Genomic DNA, 18,521 nt, shown 5'->3' on the forward strand with positions numbered 1-18,521 from the left:
TATAGTATGTCGAAAAAAGACATAGTATAGTATGTCGAAAAAAGGCATAGTATAGTATGTCGAAATAAGTGAGAAAAAAGCCATAGTATAGTATGTCGAAAAAAGGCATAGTATAGTATGTCGAAAAAAGTGATAAAAAAGCCATAGTATAGTATTTTGAAAAAAGTGGATAAAAAAGCCATAGTATAGTATGTCGAATGAAGTCATAAAAAAGCCATGGTATCTTATGTCGAATGAATTGAAAAAAAAAGACATAGTATAGTATGTCGAAAAAAGGCATAGTATAGTATGTTAAAAAAGTGATAAAAAAGCCATAGTATAGTATGTTGAAAATGCCCATAGTTTAGTATGTTGAAAAAAGTGATAAAAAAGCCATAGTATAGTATGTTGAAAAAAGTGATAAAAAAGCCATAGTATAGTATGTTGAAAAAAGTGATAAAAAAGCCATAGTATAGTATTTTGAAAAAAGTGATAAAAAAGCCATAGTATAGTATGTCGAATGAAGTCATACAAAAGCCATGGTATCTTATGTCGAATGAATTGAAAAAAAAAGACATAGTATAGTATGTCGAAAAAAGTGATAAAAAAGCCATAGTATAGTATGTCGAATGAAGTCATAAAAAAGCCATGGTATCTTATGTCGAATGAATTGAAAAAAAAAGGCCTAGTATAGTATGTTAAAAAAAGTGATAAAAAAGCCATAGTATAGTATGTTGAAAAAAGGCATAGTATAGTATGTTGAAAAAAGTGATAAAAAAGCCATAGTATAGTATGTTGAAAAAGCCCATAGTTTAGTATGTTGAAAAAAGTGATAAAAAAGCCATAGTATAGTATGTTGAAAAAAGTGATAAAAAAGCCATAGTATAGTATGTTGAAAGAAGTGATAAAAAAGCCATAGTATAGTATGTCGAATGAAGTCATAAAAAAGCCATGGTATCTAATGTCGAATGAATTGAAAAAAAAAGGCATAGTATAGTATGTTGAAAAAAGTGATAAAAAAGCCATAGTATAGTATGTTGAATGAAGTCATAAAAAAGCCATGGTATCTTATGTCGAATGAATTGAAAAAAAAGACATAGTATAGTATGTCGAAAAAAAGCAATAAAAACCCATAGTATAGTATGTCGAAAAAGCCCATAGTATAGTATGTCAAAAAAAAGCAATAAAAACCCATAGTATAGTATGTCGAAAAAGCCCATAGTATAGTATGTCGAAAAAAGTGATAATAAAGCCATAGTATAGTATGTCGAAAAAAGTGATAAAAAAGACATAGTATAGTATGTTGAAAAAAGTGGTTTCAATCCATCTTTGCACTAAACCCCAGAGGCAAGGTATCGCACAACATCCACAGGCCACCAGGAGAGGTGCAGCAACTGAAACAGAAACTAGGAGAGAAGAAATTAAAGTGCTCCATTTTCCAAACCAGGATTCCAGCATGTCGCTGAATGCGTCATTTATGCCTGAATTCTCTGCTAATTCGATTGACAAGGAGGTTAAGCCTTCCAGGGCCCTAGTGATGCTGCCATCAATCGCGGTATTGTTTGGAATGTAAGTACAGCAAAACGTCCCAAACATATGACAGACTCCACCTTTCTCGGCCAACAGCATGTCTAAGGCCACCCTTTTTTTGCAAAGCCATCAGAGAAGTCGGGCCTAATTGCCCTTCACAGCCTCCCGTGTGTAATTGATGAATTTCTGCTGGTTAAAAAACAAAAAATGTCTCCAATCTACATTCTTGTTTACTGCTACCCACCAGAAGGTAGGAATGACTCAAAACCTGCATCAATCTGATTGCGTGTTTTGAACTGGTTTGGTACACCTCTAGGAACTCCTCAAACGAGTCCCCAGGAGTGTCCCTCCTTTCTCGGTATGAGACATGTTTTGGGTGCTGTTTTTGAAGCCTGGAAGACAAGTGCTCAAAGTGTCCTACTGGAAAAAGGTGGAACGGCATTAATAGCTGTACCAATGCACATGTTCCTGTCCCCAGTGGAGCCACCACATGTCAGCTCTACTGGTGCTTTGATTAACAAACCATGAGGCTAAGTAGTTACCGTTGTCAGTACTGACGTCAATGTTCTCCGAACACCAAGACAAGCGGTCCTGCTCTCGAGAAAAAGTTTTATTTCCTGGAAGAGCTGAGGCAACAGGTGGTAAAACAGTTTTTACTGGGGGAAACAGTAAACTTAAAGGGATATTTCACTGTTGTAAAGAATAAATCTTTAAATTGGGTCACTTATGTAGTAGAAATGTGAAAACATTTTTGAAATTGGTGGCTTCTAGGCTGAGAAAAGCCAGAAAATGTGTTTTTGGCTCATGTGGATGAAAGACACCAAATCCCAGAATGCACTTGCTTCGCTCCTTTAGAGTATACTCCCAAGCCACCCATTTACAGACAGACAGACAGTGAGACAGTCAATTCAACTCAAGCGTGTTTTATTGTCATTTCAACCATATACACGAAACAACATTTCACTGTGGCTCAAGTGGTTACACGATTAAAATATATAAAAACAACATACGAAACAGGCTACATAATATAATAAATAATATAAATAATAATAAAGTGTCCTGCATAGTCTCCGATCTGTACCAATTTATCCCGGTGGTACACATGTGCGGCAGTTTGAATGCATATAATTGTTGTAAAAGCTGCTGAGAGACTTAGCTACTGTTTAGTGAGGATTCAAGATGGCTGACGCTCGTTTTGCTTCGGCAAATTTTCGGAGAAAGACGACAGTCCAACCTCCTATGGGCGGGTTGAAAACATGCAGAAGTAGCTCCTACTACTGTCCATTGCCTCTGGGCAAAAAGGCCTCCGATGACGGAAAACGATGATTTTTGCGTCGTCAGAGGGTGGTCACAGTATAGTATGTCAAAAAAAATCATCAAAAAGTAAAAAAAAAAGTCATGCTATACTATGTTAAAAAAAAGTAATAACCGGGGTGAAGGGCATAGTCACTGGGCCGGTCTCAGGGGTGGTGGAGACCGGCAAAGTCACTGGGGCGGTCTCAGGGGCAGTCACAGGGGCGCCGGAGACCAGCAAAGTCCCAGGGGCGGTCTCAGGGGCAGTCTCAGGGGGGCCGGAGACCGGAAGTCTCAGTGGCGGTCTCACGGTGCCGGAGACCAGCAAAGTCCCAGGGCGGTCGCAGGGGCGGTCGCAGGGGCGGTCGCAGGGGCGGTCGCAGGGGCAGTCGCAGGGGCGGACACAGGGGCAGTCGCAGGGGCGGTCGCAGGGGCAGTCGCAGGGACAGTCGCAGGGGCGCCGGAGACCGACAAAGTCAAAGGGGCAGTCTCAGGGGCGAATGGGAAGGGCAAAGTCTCTGGGGGAATGGTCATAGCCAGTTTAGGGCGGCCTTTACGTCGGCCGGGGTTCAGGGCGGCTGCTAGCCGGCCGGGGATCAGGGAGGCTGCTAGCCGGCCGGGACTCTGGGGGGCTGCTACCCAGCCGGGACTCTGGGGAGCTGCTACACAGCTGGGACTCTGCTCGGGGACACTGGGGAGCTCGGGGAAACTGGGGAGCTTGGGGACACTGGTCAGCGAGGACTCTGGGGTGAAGAGCGGGGCATGGCGACGGGATGACGTCCATGACGTCCTTTTTCCCCGTCTTCGACCTTTATGGGTGCCGGTGAGTTCGGCCAGGCGGGTATCCTCAAGGGACTGCCGGTTTGGGGGCATACGCTGAGCAGGTTGCATTGGGGCCGAGAGACAGGAGTTTAGGTGAGCTGCTATCAAGTGTACAGGGCTTTTGACTAGTAGCCAAGGTGTTAAAGGGATACTCCACAGTTTGTTGAAATAGGGCTTATCACGGTCTACCCTAGCTGTAGATAGGTGGGCCAACGCATTTTTTGTGCATGCATTGTTTTAGTCCGGTGCAACACCGGCAGCGCCGCCGCTAATTATCTTAGCGTAGTGAATGGAATCCTATGTTGCCAGTGGGTGAGTAATTGGAAATGGCTTGTAAAAAACACTCTAGCCCCTTCTTAAAGTCCTCCAGCTGGGGAACAAAGTGGCACCCAGAGTCTCTCTGACAACCAATGCCGCTCTATGACAAGCCTCTCCAAGGGAGTACTGGGCTGGATCCGTGTAAAAAAGACTCTCCACAGTCCAACCAAACTCCAACACCTTCTCCTTGGTGAGGTCAGATCGTTCTGTTACAAGGCAGGGAATAATAGGACCCAAGCAGAGAGCAGGCAGGAAGGCAGGAGAAGGTTTGAGTTGAGGATTTCTTAACCAAAAAGACAAAACACTCGTCAACAAAGGGAGTCCTGAGAGGGCAGGCAAAAACAATCAATGGAAAATTGGCACTCTGGGTAACACTCAACACACAAACTGGTTGCTATGGACTCGTCACTAGGCTTCCTCCACTTCGCCGTTTAAACAAAGTGGAGTAAACGTATAAAAGTCCAAATCTACACAAAACCCAGTCAGAAACAGTCATAGTATAGTATGTTGAAAAAAGTCATAGTATATTATGTTGAAAAATTCGAAAAAAGTCATAGTGTAGTATGTTGAAAAAAATCAAAAAAAATTCATAGTGTAGTACGTTGAAAAAAAGTAATAGTCTAGTATGTCAAAAAAGTAAAAAAAGTCATACCATGAGACAATCCATGAGTATGTTGAAAAAAGTTGAAAAAAAGTCATAGTATGTAATAAAAAAGTGATAAAGTCATAGTAGAGAATGTCAAAAAACTCATCAAAAAGTAGTATAGTATGTCGAAAAAATGAATACAAATGTTATAGTATAGCATGATGGAAAAAAAGCCATAGTATAGTATGTCGACAAAAACAGTGATAGTATGTCAAAAAAAAGTAATAGTATAGTATGTCGAAAAAGTCGGAAAAAAAAACTCTACTTATTCATACTTTCAGCTAGAAAATAAATTGAAACCGTACAATGTTCTACATCTTTTGGCATTATTGAACTTTAGATAAAAAAAACTTTAAATATTCAACATTAGTGGTTTTATTCAACTTTTCAATGAAATTCATACTTTTTTTACATTCCCACTTTTCCCACTATTCTCACTACTTCAGCTTCATATGCAGATTGCTATCCATTTTAGCTTTATTAATTTTGTTTTTCAGAATCAGAAAAGGTTTTATTGCCACATTAAGTACAGTACACTTATGTGGAATTTGCCTTGGTGCATACATAAACAAACAAACAAACATATTAAACATTAATATAAAATAAACAATAAATACAGAAAAACAAATATATACATACCAAATAACTGTTGCATTAGAAATAAGGCTGAATGGGTTGAGTGCAAAATGTGCGGGTAGGGGTTCAAACTGTTTGTGTCTGGGGTGACAGGGATCGGCTACAATCTTTCCTGCTTTCCTGCTGAAGGTCAAAGGTTAAATAGTCCATTGTGGGGTCTGATGAATTAAATAACTAAAAAGACAAAGCATCTATAAACCATGAGTAAATGATTTATAAACCATTAATTAAGCTTTTATTTACAGTTTATAAATGGTGAATTAAAAAGTTGTAGGCTATCCATAACATTAATGCATTAAAAAGTATTGTGCTGGTAAGATTAAAACGAACAAACAAAAAAAGAACATATGACATAATAATAAATAATATAATGTTTCCAAACACCTATACATACCTACACCTATACCTATCTACAGTATATACCTGCACAACCATAGACATATATGTGCACAACCAATAGCCTACGTATTAGTTGTTCAGAAAACTTTAAAAACTACAAGTCCCTAAAATCATTGTGTAGAAATTAGTGACCCATACCAACATTTGATTGGACAGACTCAGTGAAATTCCGTCTGATTGGCTGGCGGTGGCCATGTTTGCATTACCAGCTGTCTAGATGCGGGCTAGCTAACCGGTTAGCCGACTGAGGTATTTTTTTGCCTCTTTATTCGGGATAAAACTCTACCCTCGTTAACACCGACTTGTCTGGAAGTCGCGATGCCAGTTCACTCCCGGGAGAAGAAAGAAAGTAACCACGAAGAAATGGAGGTGGATTTTCCCGAGCAAGACGGCAGCAGCACAGACGAGGAGGACACGGTTAGCTCGTCCGTGTCTGAAGATGGAGACAGCTCGGGTAGGAAGAAAAATAGGCCTTAAATATCAACCCACGGCTAAATAAAAAAAAAATAATAAATGCTTGTCTGTCAGACTAGGTTGCATCATGAAAGGCGGTTGCTATTGAAAAGTAGCTGACATTTTCATCTACGTACAGTATGGGGTGGAGATGCTGTGATGTCGACAATGGTGGTGGTTGAAAGGGAAAGCAGTAGATATGGAGGTGATGTTAAACCTGTTGTGTCTTTATGCGAACAGAGATGGATGATGAGGACTGTGAGAGGAGGAGGATGGAGTGCCTGGATGAGATGACCACCCTGGAGAAACAGTTCACTGACTTGAAGGAGCAGTAAGTTCCTTCCCATCAAAACACAGCCTTCACCTACTGCTGTCTGATCTGAGCCAACAGTGTACTTCATGTTGAAGTTGAACTCTGACTAAACTCTGTGCCAGAGCCTCTAAGATACATTGTATCTGGTTGCTTGGGATACTTGGGATGTTGGACCTTTTTTCAGAGTGGTGGTCAGCCATGTTTTCCATACAGCTGTAAAAACAGGTGGTCATCTGGGATAAATGTACATCAGCTGCTTGCCAATTTTTTGTAAATATTTGTGGGTCAGATACAGTATTTCTTATGAGCAGTTTTGACAAACTGGATATAATTTTGAGGTGAAATTCTGTTTTGAAAATGGCGTATTATATATTAAACTAAGGCGCATTAAATAGACAGCGTCCTTCTGTAGATGTTACACAGCATCCTGTTCTGGAGAGACAAGGACACTGTTTTTGCTGTTTTGAGTTAGAAAATCAGATTATTTTTTTTTGCCACTTCCTTTATTCTACTTTTCTTCATATAGCCTACACTTTCTAAAGACCTGTTGAGTTTGAATCATTACCTATTACCATTATTTTGCATTTGCATACAAGTTACAAGATCTTTTCAAATTGTTTGGCTCACTGTAAAGCTATAATGACGCAGGAGTGTTCCCAGCTTGTTTAGATTTATGAATTGATATTCTTTCCCTACTTATTTTTTCTGCTGTTCAGGTTGTACAAGGAGCGCCTGAGCCAGGTGGACATCAAGCTGCAGGAGGTAATGGCTGGCTGTGCCCAGGAGTACCTGGAACCTTTAGCCAACCTGCAGGAGAACATGCAGATCAGGACCAAAGTTGCTGGTGGGTCATTGTAATCCCACAGGCCTTTGCTGTAATATACTAATATTTCAATTTGGTTTAATGTGACATAATTTGACTTTACCTATGACAGTGATGTCATATCAAATATACTTAACTATGGCGAAAGCAAATGATACTCTTTGTTATTCAATTCTCCTAGCTATCATACTGCTGCATTTCACCCCTATACTGTGAAAAAAAAGAAGCTAAACACAGCAGATTGTGGCAAATTATTTAAGTTGCTCAATGTGCTGTTTTACAGTTTAAAGGTTCTGTAGTCGACATTCAGAACATTAATATAGCAGCAAACAAATATTTGTGATATAAAGATATAGTTGAGTAATGGCATCCTGAGCAGAGATTTAAGTCACATTTGAGACAAGCTTATTCGGTGTTTGGTGTTTTAAGCCCCCCAACGCTGCCTGGAAGGCACTAGGATTAAGCAGTGGTTAGGGTTCAGGTGCCTTGAAGTCGATGGTCACAGCGCTGCCTTGAAGTCAACGTTGGGGGGGGAGGGGCTTAAAACACCATTGAGCAAATTATTCCTTCCACATTCCGAGGGTCCGTGTGACGTACATTTCGTCATCAGAGGGTGTACCTGTAGGCTTTGTGCGGACATCCGTGTAGCTCCAATTTGTTGTGACCACTACGCTACAAGTGGTACCCCAGGACCTATACGCCACCAGGACTCTGAAGCGTGCTGGAAAGATTGTGGCTAACCCCTCCTACCCTGGACACAAACTCTTTGAGTCACTCCCCTCTGGCAGGAGGCTGAGGAACCCACCCTGACTCTCTCCACACTCCACCTCTGGCTCCTCATGCCACTGTACCTACTCTGCTGTACCGTTCCTTTTTACTTATTTATTCATTTTATTTTACTTTATTGATACATACTACATAATTACATATATTCTTATCCTTACATCTAGAGACTGACATGCACCAATACAAATTCCTTGTATGTGTAAAAACGTACTTGGCAATAAAGCCCTTTCTGATTCCGATAGCAATCTACTGCACATCTGTGGAATGCGTCCACCAAGTGTGAATCTTCACTGGTCTTTCGACTAAAGGTGTAGACACGTATAGCCGATGGCCGACCGTTGACAGAAAACCCCGTCGATATGATCAGTCGCGTCCCCGAGGTCCAAAAAAACTGCCACCGAACAGACCAAAAAGACGAGAGGAGACGAGACGTAATACATCTCTATAACAGCAGGCGGCGCTAATCTGTTATGTTGCCCAAGAAATGAAAACCGGCAGCTGATTGGACCGGAAATTCAAAGCCAGACATGGCGGCCGTTCAGAATACGATCTCATATTGTACTAAAATAGTTCACTGAAACGTGTTTCTGAAAACATTTTAAGCGAGAAATAGGCCATGCAGTTGCTGAATCTGTCTTCATTTCAGATCAACAAAGGCCAGTTTAAAAGATTTTCGTCAGATTTTGAGACACTCTAGTCACCTCATCCTGCTCGTCATTTCCGGGTGAGTCCCGACTGCCCTGCCGCCGACCGAACATGTCAGGTCGGCCAAAATGAACGCCGACAGCGCCCCTAGACGGACGACGGCACGGGACACAACGAACAGATTTGAGTCACTCACCTCGCCAGACTGTCCCACGGCCGATAATCGGCCTGGTGTGTCAGCGCCCTTAATTATCATTATCCTGTCAACGATTCAAATCGATTCAATATCATTATGGTCTGTCACTGCATCGATGCAGAATCGTCCAGGTCTCCAACGCGATGCAATGATTCCTTGTCCTCCACCCTCTCTCTCCCTTCGTGATGCGCTGATCAGTGGTATAAACTCTGTATGAGTGACCCGTGTAGTGCGCAGTGCAGGGCAGCAGTAATTAGCTAGCCAGTGGTAGCGCCATTGCTGTTGTTAGCTCGCGGCTAGCACGCCATTACAGCTCAGCCACCTCCATGTTTGCTTGTCACGTCCGAGGCGAAAGCCGTGTGCAGTGCAGCCATTCCTCGCCCAGGCTTCAAATGTCAATCAAACTCTGGTGAGAGCCGTGTGGAAGCAATCCCGCCCCAGACTGAATTCTTTTCAGTACCGTATTTTTAAAAGGCTATATAATCACTTTAATTAAAAAAATGGAATCATTACTGCTATCTGCCTCAGATTGATTAATGGTTTAATGCTTGTCACAGGGATCTACAGGGAGCTGTGCTTGGAGTCAGTGAAGAACAAGTACGAGTGTGAGATCCAGGCTGCCTGCCAACACTGGGAGGTAAGAGGTCAACAAATGAGTCAGGGCTTATGTTAGAGCTGGGACGATATGCTTTTGTCCCGATACATGGGTGCCGATTCGATTTGTATTGCGATTTTCATTTATTGCGATTCTACAAGTATTGCGATTCGATAGTATAGAGTATTGTGATTTTCTTTTCCTTCTTTAACAAAAAGTTGAATAATACACTTCAAGACACAATATATCATGAGACATTTCTAAAAATGAATTGTTTTCTAAAAAGAATGTACATCACAAGTCAGTCAGTCAGTCTGACATTTATTTGTTAGAAAAAGTACATAGATATAGATTTTCTGCTTTCAGTCAGTTTTGCTGATATGATGTAGTGGCAGTATAAACAGAAAATATTTAGGTCAATCATTGGTTAAATAAATAAATGACAAATATTAGAGATGCGCTGATAGACCGGCCGGTGACCGGAATTGGCCGGTTTTCACGTGCTCGGCCATGACCGGCGACCACCGGCAGGTCAGTCTGACATATGCCGATTTCATGCCGGTCAACGCTACAATTAACTGACAACAGAAGTTATACGAGCTACAGTTCTCAAGGACACTTCTCTCAACTTTTCCGCAATGTGTCGCACGTACCCGCGCTATTCTCGCACGTGTAGGGAACCTCGTGAATTAACCTGCAACATGTCAGCTGTTTGGAAATTCTTCAGCGTGTGTGCAGAAGATAACAAGTTTGCAATATGCAACACCTGCAAGGAAAAAGTAGGGCGTGGAGGGACGACACCAAAAACCAAAAAGTCACATTATTTTAGTTGGATATTGGATCAGGGTTCATACATTTTGAAAAAACCTGGAACAGTTATGGATTTAAAAAAATGCAAATTCCACGCCTAAAAAGACCCAGAGAGTTTTGGAAAAGTCATGGAATTTTTTTTTAACACAGCATAATAATACGTGATTAATGAATGTATTTTCACGTCGTCATAACCTTAACGTTCTATTCGGGGAGCGATATTATGAATCCCAGTATCAACCACATAAATTGTCATTCATTTTATAGTTAAACCTCTGAGGGTAAACTTTAACACAGATTTTTATTCTTATTGTATAATTTCGACTGAATAAACATTTGCATGTGCTGTAACGTGGTTAGAAAAAATGAAATCGGGATCGGCTGAAATCGGTATCGGCTGGCCTAACTCAATGAAAATCAGAAATCGGAATCGGCCTAGAAAGTTGTAATCGGTGCATCTCTCTGAAATATCCATTCTAGAGAAAAGAATCAATTCTAAAAATCATTGCAAAAAAAAACGTTATTACATTTCCCACCCCTAGCTTATGTGGGTGTTAGGTTTGTTTTTTCCATGTCACCACACATTTAGTTAAATTAAATTACTGCCTCTACAACCACCACCTAAACCTAGACTGAATTGAACCCAGTCTATATCATACCATGTCACTTTACCTTGTACATGTCACTTTAACTTATCACTTACCTCGTAACTTATCTTTATTTGCTCTTGTATAGTTCATTTACTTTTAATCTTTTACTACTACCTACCAGGGCATGAAATTAACACCCGCCCACCCGCCAAATGCGGGTGAATTTTGCAATTGGCGGGTAACACTGTCAATCTACCTGCCACTTTGGCAGGTAGCCAATGAGAATTGAGTGATTCAGATGCGTAACTATCGGTAAGCAGGGTACGCGGTTGCTTACGGGCCTGGTCCAATCAGGGGCCCGCATCACTGGAAGACATTGATTGACAGCCGGGGCTCCCTATCGCGCAGCCACTGACCAAGCGGGAGTGAGAACGGGTCAAATTAATTTCCTTGTTTCTGTTATGAAGACGAGACGCGTGTGTGACTCGAACATCTCACATTACCAACAAAACGTACAGCGAAAGACCGTCAAAACATTTCAGACCGTCCTGCCGACATGTAGACATTGTAACATCAATGTACGCTGGAACCATTTTTCACTCTTAAGTCTCTGAACGTTGCTGCTGTTTCATCTTGTCAGCTGTCTGCAGCGGGCGGGCCTGTTGCTCCGTTTCCCCCGCGACTGACGCGTACACAAACACACACAATCGCACACACAATCACACACACACACACAATCGCACACGGTGGATGCAGGAAAAAATGCAGATGAGACCTACAGGATGACCTAAATTGTGGACAGCTACTTTATTGTAAGTGCAATGATAAGTTAAAGTCCAATATGAAACCGTATGAATGGGAGTCCCAGCCCAGGTTAGGAAATTAACTAACAATGTAAAGATCAACAAGCCACTGACACATATGTTCGTATTTGATTCATTCAATAAATTATTATTTTGTGTCTTAAATCCACCAGCCGTTTTCATATTATACCGACATCATCAGCCTGAGCCTTTTTGGTAAGGTTCCTAGAAAATCTCAGCCCAGAGTAATTCATTAATAGTACTAATTATTATTCTCCCCAAAACAAGTTTCCTTTTGATTTATTTTTAAGAACTATACAAAAAAAGTTGCATCTTCTTTGCAACAACTCATGTGTTATGGTCCACATTCACCAGTGTTTTTTTGTTGTGGTGCGCGTAGGCTACTCCTCTCATCTCTTATATGCATTGGTGTAACGAGCCAACACCGGACCCCAATGCAGTATTATCAAGGCTGGACCCCCTAATACAGCACATGCGCAGTGTCCATGAGTAGGCTACCATGAATAGGACAGGACAGGATCATAGAGACACAGCAAGTCCTGTTTTTCACCTTTTTATGAGGCAAAAAAAAAAGTGGCTGGTAAAAAGTTTAAAAATCCACCTGCCAAAGTGGCTGGTGGTCAAAAAAGTTAACTTCATGCCCTGCTACCTACCAACTATTCTTATTTTAATTTAATTTTGTACTTGTACTTCTCTATCTGCACTCAATCTGTCTTTGTGCTGCGGCTGCGCCAACACCTGAATTTTCCCTTTGGGATCAATAAAGGTTTATCTTATCTTATGTACTTCTGGAGATGATTTTTAATGATGTTTTTCCCCTGCCGGTGTGTTCGGTTTCGGTCTCCCAGAGTGAGAAGTTGCTGCTGTTTGACACTGTGCAGAGTGAACTGGAGGAGAAGATAAGAAGATTGGAGGAAGACAGACACAGTATTGACATTACCTCAGGTACCAACTAGGGCTCACTGTCACATCCTGCCCAGCATCCCAACAAACTCACAGTATTCAGTTTATACTGCTATGGAATAGAGAAAAAGCATTACTCACTTTCATTTAGTTTTTTGGTAAATATTTGGAATTTTTGTTGAACAGTAAGTAAAAAAAAATATATATATATACATTTATTAAAACTAGAATCTGTCAACTGACAAACCCTATCAATGAATAGTTTTGTACTAACATAAGATACAGAGTACAATTAGTGGTATTAATAATAACACAGAATAAACATTGTGAACATATGAACCTACAAGATGCAAAGTTTGCCCAGATTGAAATATGAAGGGAATATCATTCAGACGCACAATGTTTCTCCTCTCTCTAATCTTTCCTCTTTGCTTTCCAGAGTTGTGGAATGATGGATTGCAGTCACGGAAAAACAAGAAAAAAGACCCATTCTGCCCCGTCAAGAAGAAGAAGCCTGTTGTTGTTTCTGATATCCTTTTCCCTTTGTCCTGTCCTTGTCTTATTCCCCTCATCATTCATCCGCACCACATGTGGCTGCAGCCCTTCAGTGGCGTGCTTTTTAAGACCGACGTTTCCTGCCGCCGTGCATTTTTCCTTAACCGCTCAATTACGGCCTTACATCGTTTACATGCTGCAAGATCTTGATATTCTGGAAGACTGGACCGCAATAAGAAAGGTATTTTGGAAACGGGCATAGCACTCACATGCGTCTGTGTTGCGATTTGGACCTTTTAGTTGTGTCTGTTTCCTCCCCCCACAGGCGATGGCATCACTGGGGCCACACAGGGTGAAGGTGTACGGTAAGAGTTTGTCCTCGTCCTTGGTTTCAGTCAATATCTGTCTGAGTGCAGCGATCGACCAACAGTCGCACAGGAACAGGGCTGATTCAATACTTTCAGCTCAAAGCACTCAAGTTCATTGCTGAAAAGGAGACAAATGTTACCTCCTCATCTGTCTTTTTCATGCCTTTTTTTTTTTTTTTTTACATTTTGTGCTGTATATCTTTTAAGTTTTTGCACTGTCCCTGCCTCACTTCCTCACTGCCTTTTCCCCTTCTAATTCTCTCCCTCCAGTCCCTGCAGTCAAACCTGACAGACATCACCATGTGGTGCGCTTCGAGGACGGTCGACTGTTCTATGACAACCAGTGGTACTGCAGGGGACAGGCCATCTGTATCAACAGGAAGGACGAGTACCCAACTAGGTGTGTGTGTGTGTGTGTGTGTGTGTGTGTGTGTGTGTGTGTGTGTGTGTGTGTGTGTGTGTGTGTGTGTGTGTGTGTGTCACATGGACAAACCTGAAAAAAATGTGGAATATTGTTGTGTTTAATTTGACGGCTGTTCAGTCTCTCCCTCCATTTATGCCAGCTAGCTGAAATAATGTTTGAACAGAGTTTGAATCTGATGTTTTGAATCACACCGGTGAAGTTTACATCTAATTAGGTTTGGGCAATGTCCCCTAAATTGGCAGTTGACGATGACGATACAGTAAAACATGGCGATGGACTATGATATTGTCATTGTGGGGGGGGGGGGGGGGGGGGGAGTGTTGAGGGTAAGCACTTTTTATTTTACTATATCTCATATCTCTTTACATATTTTTTTCTACTACTATGGGCTAACAGTTAACATAGAAACGATCAGACATACATTTAAATGCCCTCTATAAATGCTTCCCTGCTGGTAGGGGCAGTTTTTTTACAACTTGACCTACTTTCACTTAAGTACGGTGCACCAAAGTCAATCAGATGTCCGTGATCTGCGTAACAACAGTACAGTGGGACGTTTGCCTTCAACAGAGCGACAGTAATGACCTAATATACCATCATTACTGAGTTTAAACTACATTCTCGGTTATGTTTGCACTGAATAACGCATTCAATAAACAGAAACCTAACTCTTGCAGCGCACATGAACAGATGCGCAATATTGGCTCACACATAAAATGGCACCCTCGTGAATTAGCCCACCGTTGCTAACGTCATATTCGTAAATCCTGCATAACATCGTCCCGTACCTACAGGACCTCAGACTTACTTATTGATGCACGCACAGAGTAGTGTCCACAAACTTAGTCCAATGAGGGGAGAAAGGAAAGTGTGATAGCGTTCCACGTTAACGCTTTTTTTTTCTCTCTCTCGCTCAAGACCGCTGTGTCCAACGTTACTAGGAGGTAGAGCGAGCTACAACTGACAGGGAGAGAGAGAGAATGTATCACTACAGCCAATCCAGTCTGCTCAAAGCGATGGTCTTTTTCACAAATAGGCTGCACGAAAGGGGAAAAGTAGCTTCTACATAAGGGGCCCTATCTTGCACCCTGCCCTGCGCAGCGCAAAGCCCGACGCAAGGGTCTTTGCTGGTTTAAGACCGACGCACTTGTCAATTTCCCATCCAGCACCTGCGACTAGGATTAGTGTGTTTGACAGGGTGGGGCGTGGCATCACGATGGTGGCTCTGACGATGATATCCTATATGATAACCCTACATTTAATATTTCACGGCTCTCTAACGACGATACAGTGTGTATCGGTCATTAGAGAGCCAAGAATACATTACGTAGTATGTAGGGTACATACTTGTTGCCGCATAGTTTTTCAGACTCGCATCCAGAATCAAAAAACTATGAACATTAACATAAAAGGTCGCGGTTTGTTTTCATACAATAATTAACATTTGAAGTATACTGTACAATTCTGTTCAGGTTATACGTTGTGAATGGTCATGGAGATTTTATTATGGGTCCTTGAAAAGTTTTGTGCGGGTACCCTGCTGTCGGAGCAGGGTTATTGATTGCAGCACGTGTGAGTAATGACGCTAAACGATGCGTGTACACATATGCAAAATGTTTGTGTGTCTGACACATTGTGCGAGTCTGTGTGACTTGACATGCGGTGGTCCCATGGGGGACTCATTTGTAATGGAAATGGTTCCTGTTGGATTTAAACAAAGAGCGACACTGTGAGTATTAGACTCGAGCGATTGTGATTGCACACACTTGCTCTTTGTGCGTCCCGCCCTGGTGCTTGTTGTCCGGACAGGGTGCTGAGTGAATAGAGGGTGTGCATTGATGTCTGTTTTTCACAGCACACCGCCTTCCCTCAGCACCGCTCAGCGGTGACACAAACGCAACCAGCATACCGGGATCTGGACACCCCGGAAGGAAATAGGTTTATTAATGCAGTTTATCCCTTCAGTAGAGCTCCGGACACTTAGAAAATCTATGTTACAGAGCACCAAGGGTCAGATGCATGAAACTTGAATTCTTGTTGTATCCAACATCCATACCACATACTAATTCTGAGCTGGTTTTTAGTATGTAGGGGGTATTTACATTTTTTTTTTTTTATAAATTGTGGGTGGTGGAGAAATAGCTCCATGATGGTCTTGGAAAACAAGACACTTGTTTTCTATTTGTGAAGTTTAACTTGCAGTTTTTATTTCATCTGACATCTGTCAAAGAGTAGCTCCCTATTATGTGTGGCTATTTCCAGCACCCGTTTTCATTCATTTCATTAATTTATCTCATGTACCTGTACAAGTAGTTTCCCTCTGCACCTACAAACCTTTTTTTTTTCTTTCTTTTTTTTTCTCAAATCGTGCAGCCGTAATTTCACATGCTGTGTCGTGAGGATCGGGGAAATTGATGTTGCGCTAACACCGTGGTTTGTTTGTGTCATACAGTGCCATCATCACCACCATGAACAACGACGAGGTGTGGTTCAAACGACTGGACGGCACCAAGTCAAAGCTGTACATCTCCCAGCTGCAGAAAGGCAAATACACTATCAAGCACTCGTAAAAGAAAAACGAAAAAAACACACACACACTTTTAAGAACCTACATACAGACGGACAGATCATCATCTCTGTGTTTCTTTTTGTCTCCTTTCCGTGTGGTATCTTTCTACATTCTTGCCATATGTACAGTCACACACCCAAAACACACACCTCACTTCCTCCCCTCTATGTATAAGTAACAGAAAACAAACAAATATCAACTGACGATCTTCCCTGTAAATATGTATGTATGTGGATATTATTGACAAGGTCACTAAGTGTCATTTTCTCTGGAATGGAGATCAATGCAAAGTGCTGCTAGAAAGAAGAAAAAAAAATGGGCGAGGAACCGGAGCAGTAGCGAAGTTTGAACCGCGGAGCTCAGTCGCGTGCCTTTCTAAGACAAGACGATGCCCGTCCTGAACTATCAATGTCAATGCAGTGAAGCCTTACTCTGCACTGTGTTCGCACCAAGAGGACTGAAGCGGGCCGATGGCCGAGTGAGTGAGAAACCCTGAATCCAGGTGAGGACGCCGTCAGCAGTGTGTTTGATTTGCCTGTCGGAACCCACCGGTTAGACTTGAATTTCATGCTCCATAGCGCCTAATAAATCTGTATTCGGATCCCCTGGGACCCCAGTTTGAGCAACTGTTTCATTTAGTTAAAAAAAAAAAATGTCAATGTCAATATGAAGATGGAGAAGGATTAATCAATTTTGAGGAAATGATTATATTGTGAACATAATGAGATGAAACTGTTCTTTAAGATCAGCCCGGAGTATTGTCGAAACCCACTTGGGGAGTCACTGTATTAAATGATCTTTTGATGTTTTAGTGCAATTTTTCACAGCACTATATTTTTTAAGTTCAACCCAAGGCCAGCCCCATGCACTAAGAGAAATATAAAAGCCTCAAACTGTATTTTAAGAATACAGTAACAGGAGGTGCCCTCTATATAGAGATGACTGTGTGTTTTGTCTTTACTTCACTGTGATTCTTTGCTCTGTCTTTTTACCATGTTGTTGCCATGCGTCTCATAGTGCCTACTGTTAGAACTAAACATTGAAGGCAGGATTCGGGCTAAAGTTGCTCTACTCCACAGGTGTGGACTGCATCTTTGTCCGTGGCGGTGGGCTCATAACATCCTCTATTTGTAACTCATAGTGCCATTTTTATGTTTGTTTTTTATCTTTATTCAGCACATTTTGTGTGTACTTTGATTAAAATAGCTGAAAGGATTGGTTAAGTCCTGCATTGTTAATGTTACACCTGCAAAACCAAAAGTATCTCCCATTTTCCGTCCTCTCTTCTTGTCTGTGTTCCTCCCTCTTAATTGTCACTTCTCTTCCCCCATTGTCTTCCTCCTTGCTGTTGGTAAAGGTGATCCTAAAAAGTACAACGAGAAAGCAACATTAAGGGATTTTTCGGTGTGTGTACAATCCGTCCAATCGAACCTTCTCCGTATGTGTAATTTATGCTTGATTCATTGAAGGGGATCTTGCTTTATGTTGTATTACCGTTGCTTTATATTTTCAGCATTTCAAAATATTACCTGCTAACAGTATGGTAAAAGAGGTGCTTGCAACATTATATCATAAACATAAAGTGTCTGTGAAGCCAAATGTGGCATCCACTGAGAAGAACTTTTGATAAGTTTGTTTCTGCTTTTGTTTTTACCTTTTTATGCATTATGGTTCCCTTTTCCACATTTGAGATAAAAAAAGAAAAAACGTGACATTGTGCCGATGCATGTACAGCTGATTAAAGATTTTCTTTGTGTCATTTGAAGAGAGTTAAACCTGCACATAAACAATTCTTTATCCTTTTATGAGCGAAAAAGAGCGTCTCAACTTGAGTGGAATGGTGTTTCTACTGTACTTTTAAAAAGCTTTCTGTCTGCATTTCGTGCAACAAAAAAAGAAGTGTCTGTGCATTTAGGTGATTACAGTATCATCGTGCACTGCTCTGCTTGAGTCAAGCTAATTTTCTTTTTCTTGGACTTAAGAGCTTTGGATAAAAAATATCAGAGCTTTGCATAGAACTTAAATATCCTATTGGATTTGGCCTAGCATGCACAAAAAAGCCCAGATACAATCTTATATAATACTTCAGTGTACAAAGGGAGAA

At 41.5% G+C, this 18,521-nt stretch overlaps 2 protein-coding genes across 4 annotated transcripts; one reads left to right on the forward strand and one right to left on the reverse strand.

Moving 5' to 3' along the window:
• Window positions 1-3,108: 3,108 nt before the first annotated feature.
• LOC120546403 (cyclin-dependent kinase inhibitor 1C-like) lies at window positions 3,109-3,693 on the reverse strand. Its single transcript, XM_039781328.1, has one exon. The coding sequence runs from the start codon at window positions 3,691-3,693 to the stop codon at window positions 3,109-3,111; it is 585 nt and encodes a 194-aa protein (XP_039637262.1).
• A 2,111-nt stretch (window positions 3,694-5,804) lies between these two features.
• LOC120547096 (breast cancer metastasis-suppressor 1-like protein-A) lies at window positions 5,805-18,182 on the forward strand. 3 transcript variants are annotated; one of them, XM_039782506.1, is made up of 10 exons: window positions 5,805-6,077; window positions 6,317-6,407; window positions 7,106-7,233; window positions 9,397-9,476; window positions 12,507-12,603; window positions 13,001-13,090; window positions 13,233-13,297; window positions 13,388-13,421; window positions 13,695-13,824; window positions 16,301-18,182. In XM_039782506.1, exons 1-10 carry the CDS (start codon window positions 5,942-5,944, stop codon window positions 16,416-16,418), a joined length of 969 nt encoding a protein of 322 aa, XP_039638440.1. In that variant the 5' UTR covers window positions 5,805-5,941; the 3' UTR covers window positions 16,419-18,182. The 3 variants fall into 3 exon arrangements, with proteins under 3 accessions (XP_039638440.1, XP_039638441.1, XP_039638439.1); XM_039782505.1 differs by having other exon boundaries at window positions 5,806-6,077; window positions 13,382-13,421; XM_039782507.1 differs by lacking the exon at window positions 13,388-13,421.
• Window positions 18,183-18,521: the final 339 nt, after the last annotated feature.

The sequence above is a fragment of the Perca fluviatilis genome, chromosome 18 (genome assembly GCF_010015445.1).
Source record: "Perca fluviatilis chromosome 18, GENO_Pfluv_1.0, whole genome shotgun sequence".
Taxonomy (NCBI): domain Eukaryota; kingdom Metazoa; phylum Chordata; class Actinopteri; order Perciformes; family Percidae; genus Perca; species Perca fluviatilis.

Excerpts from the sequence above, each read along its gene's own strand:
- LOC120546403 (XM_039781328.1), bottom strand. The coding sequence starts at position 3,693 with ATGCAACCTGCTCAGCGTATGCCCCCAAACCGGCAGTCCCTTGAGGAT.
- LOC120547096 (XM_039782505.1), top strand. The coding sequence starts at position 5,942 with ATGCCAGTTCACTCCCGGGAGAAGAAAGAAAGTAACCACGAAGAAATG. Across the intron at positions 6,078-6,316 it reads TGAAGATGGAGACAGCTCGG|AGATGGATGATGAGGACTGT; the intron begins GTAGGAAGAAAA and ends TTATGCGAACAG. Across the intron at positions 13,825-16,300 it reads AAGGACGAGTACCCAACTAG|TGCCATCATCACCACCATGA; the intron begins GTGTGTGTGTGT and ends TGTGTCATACAG.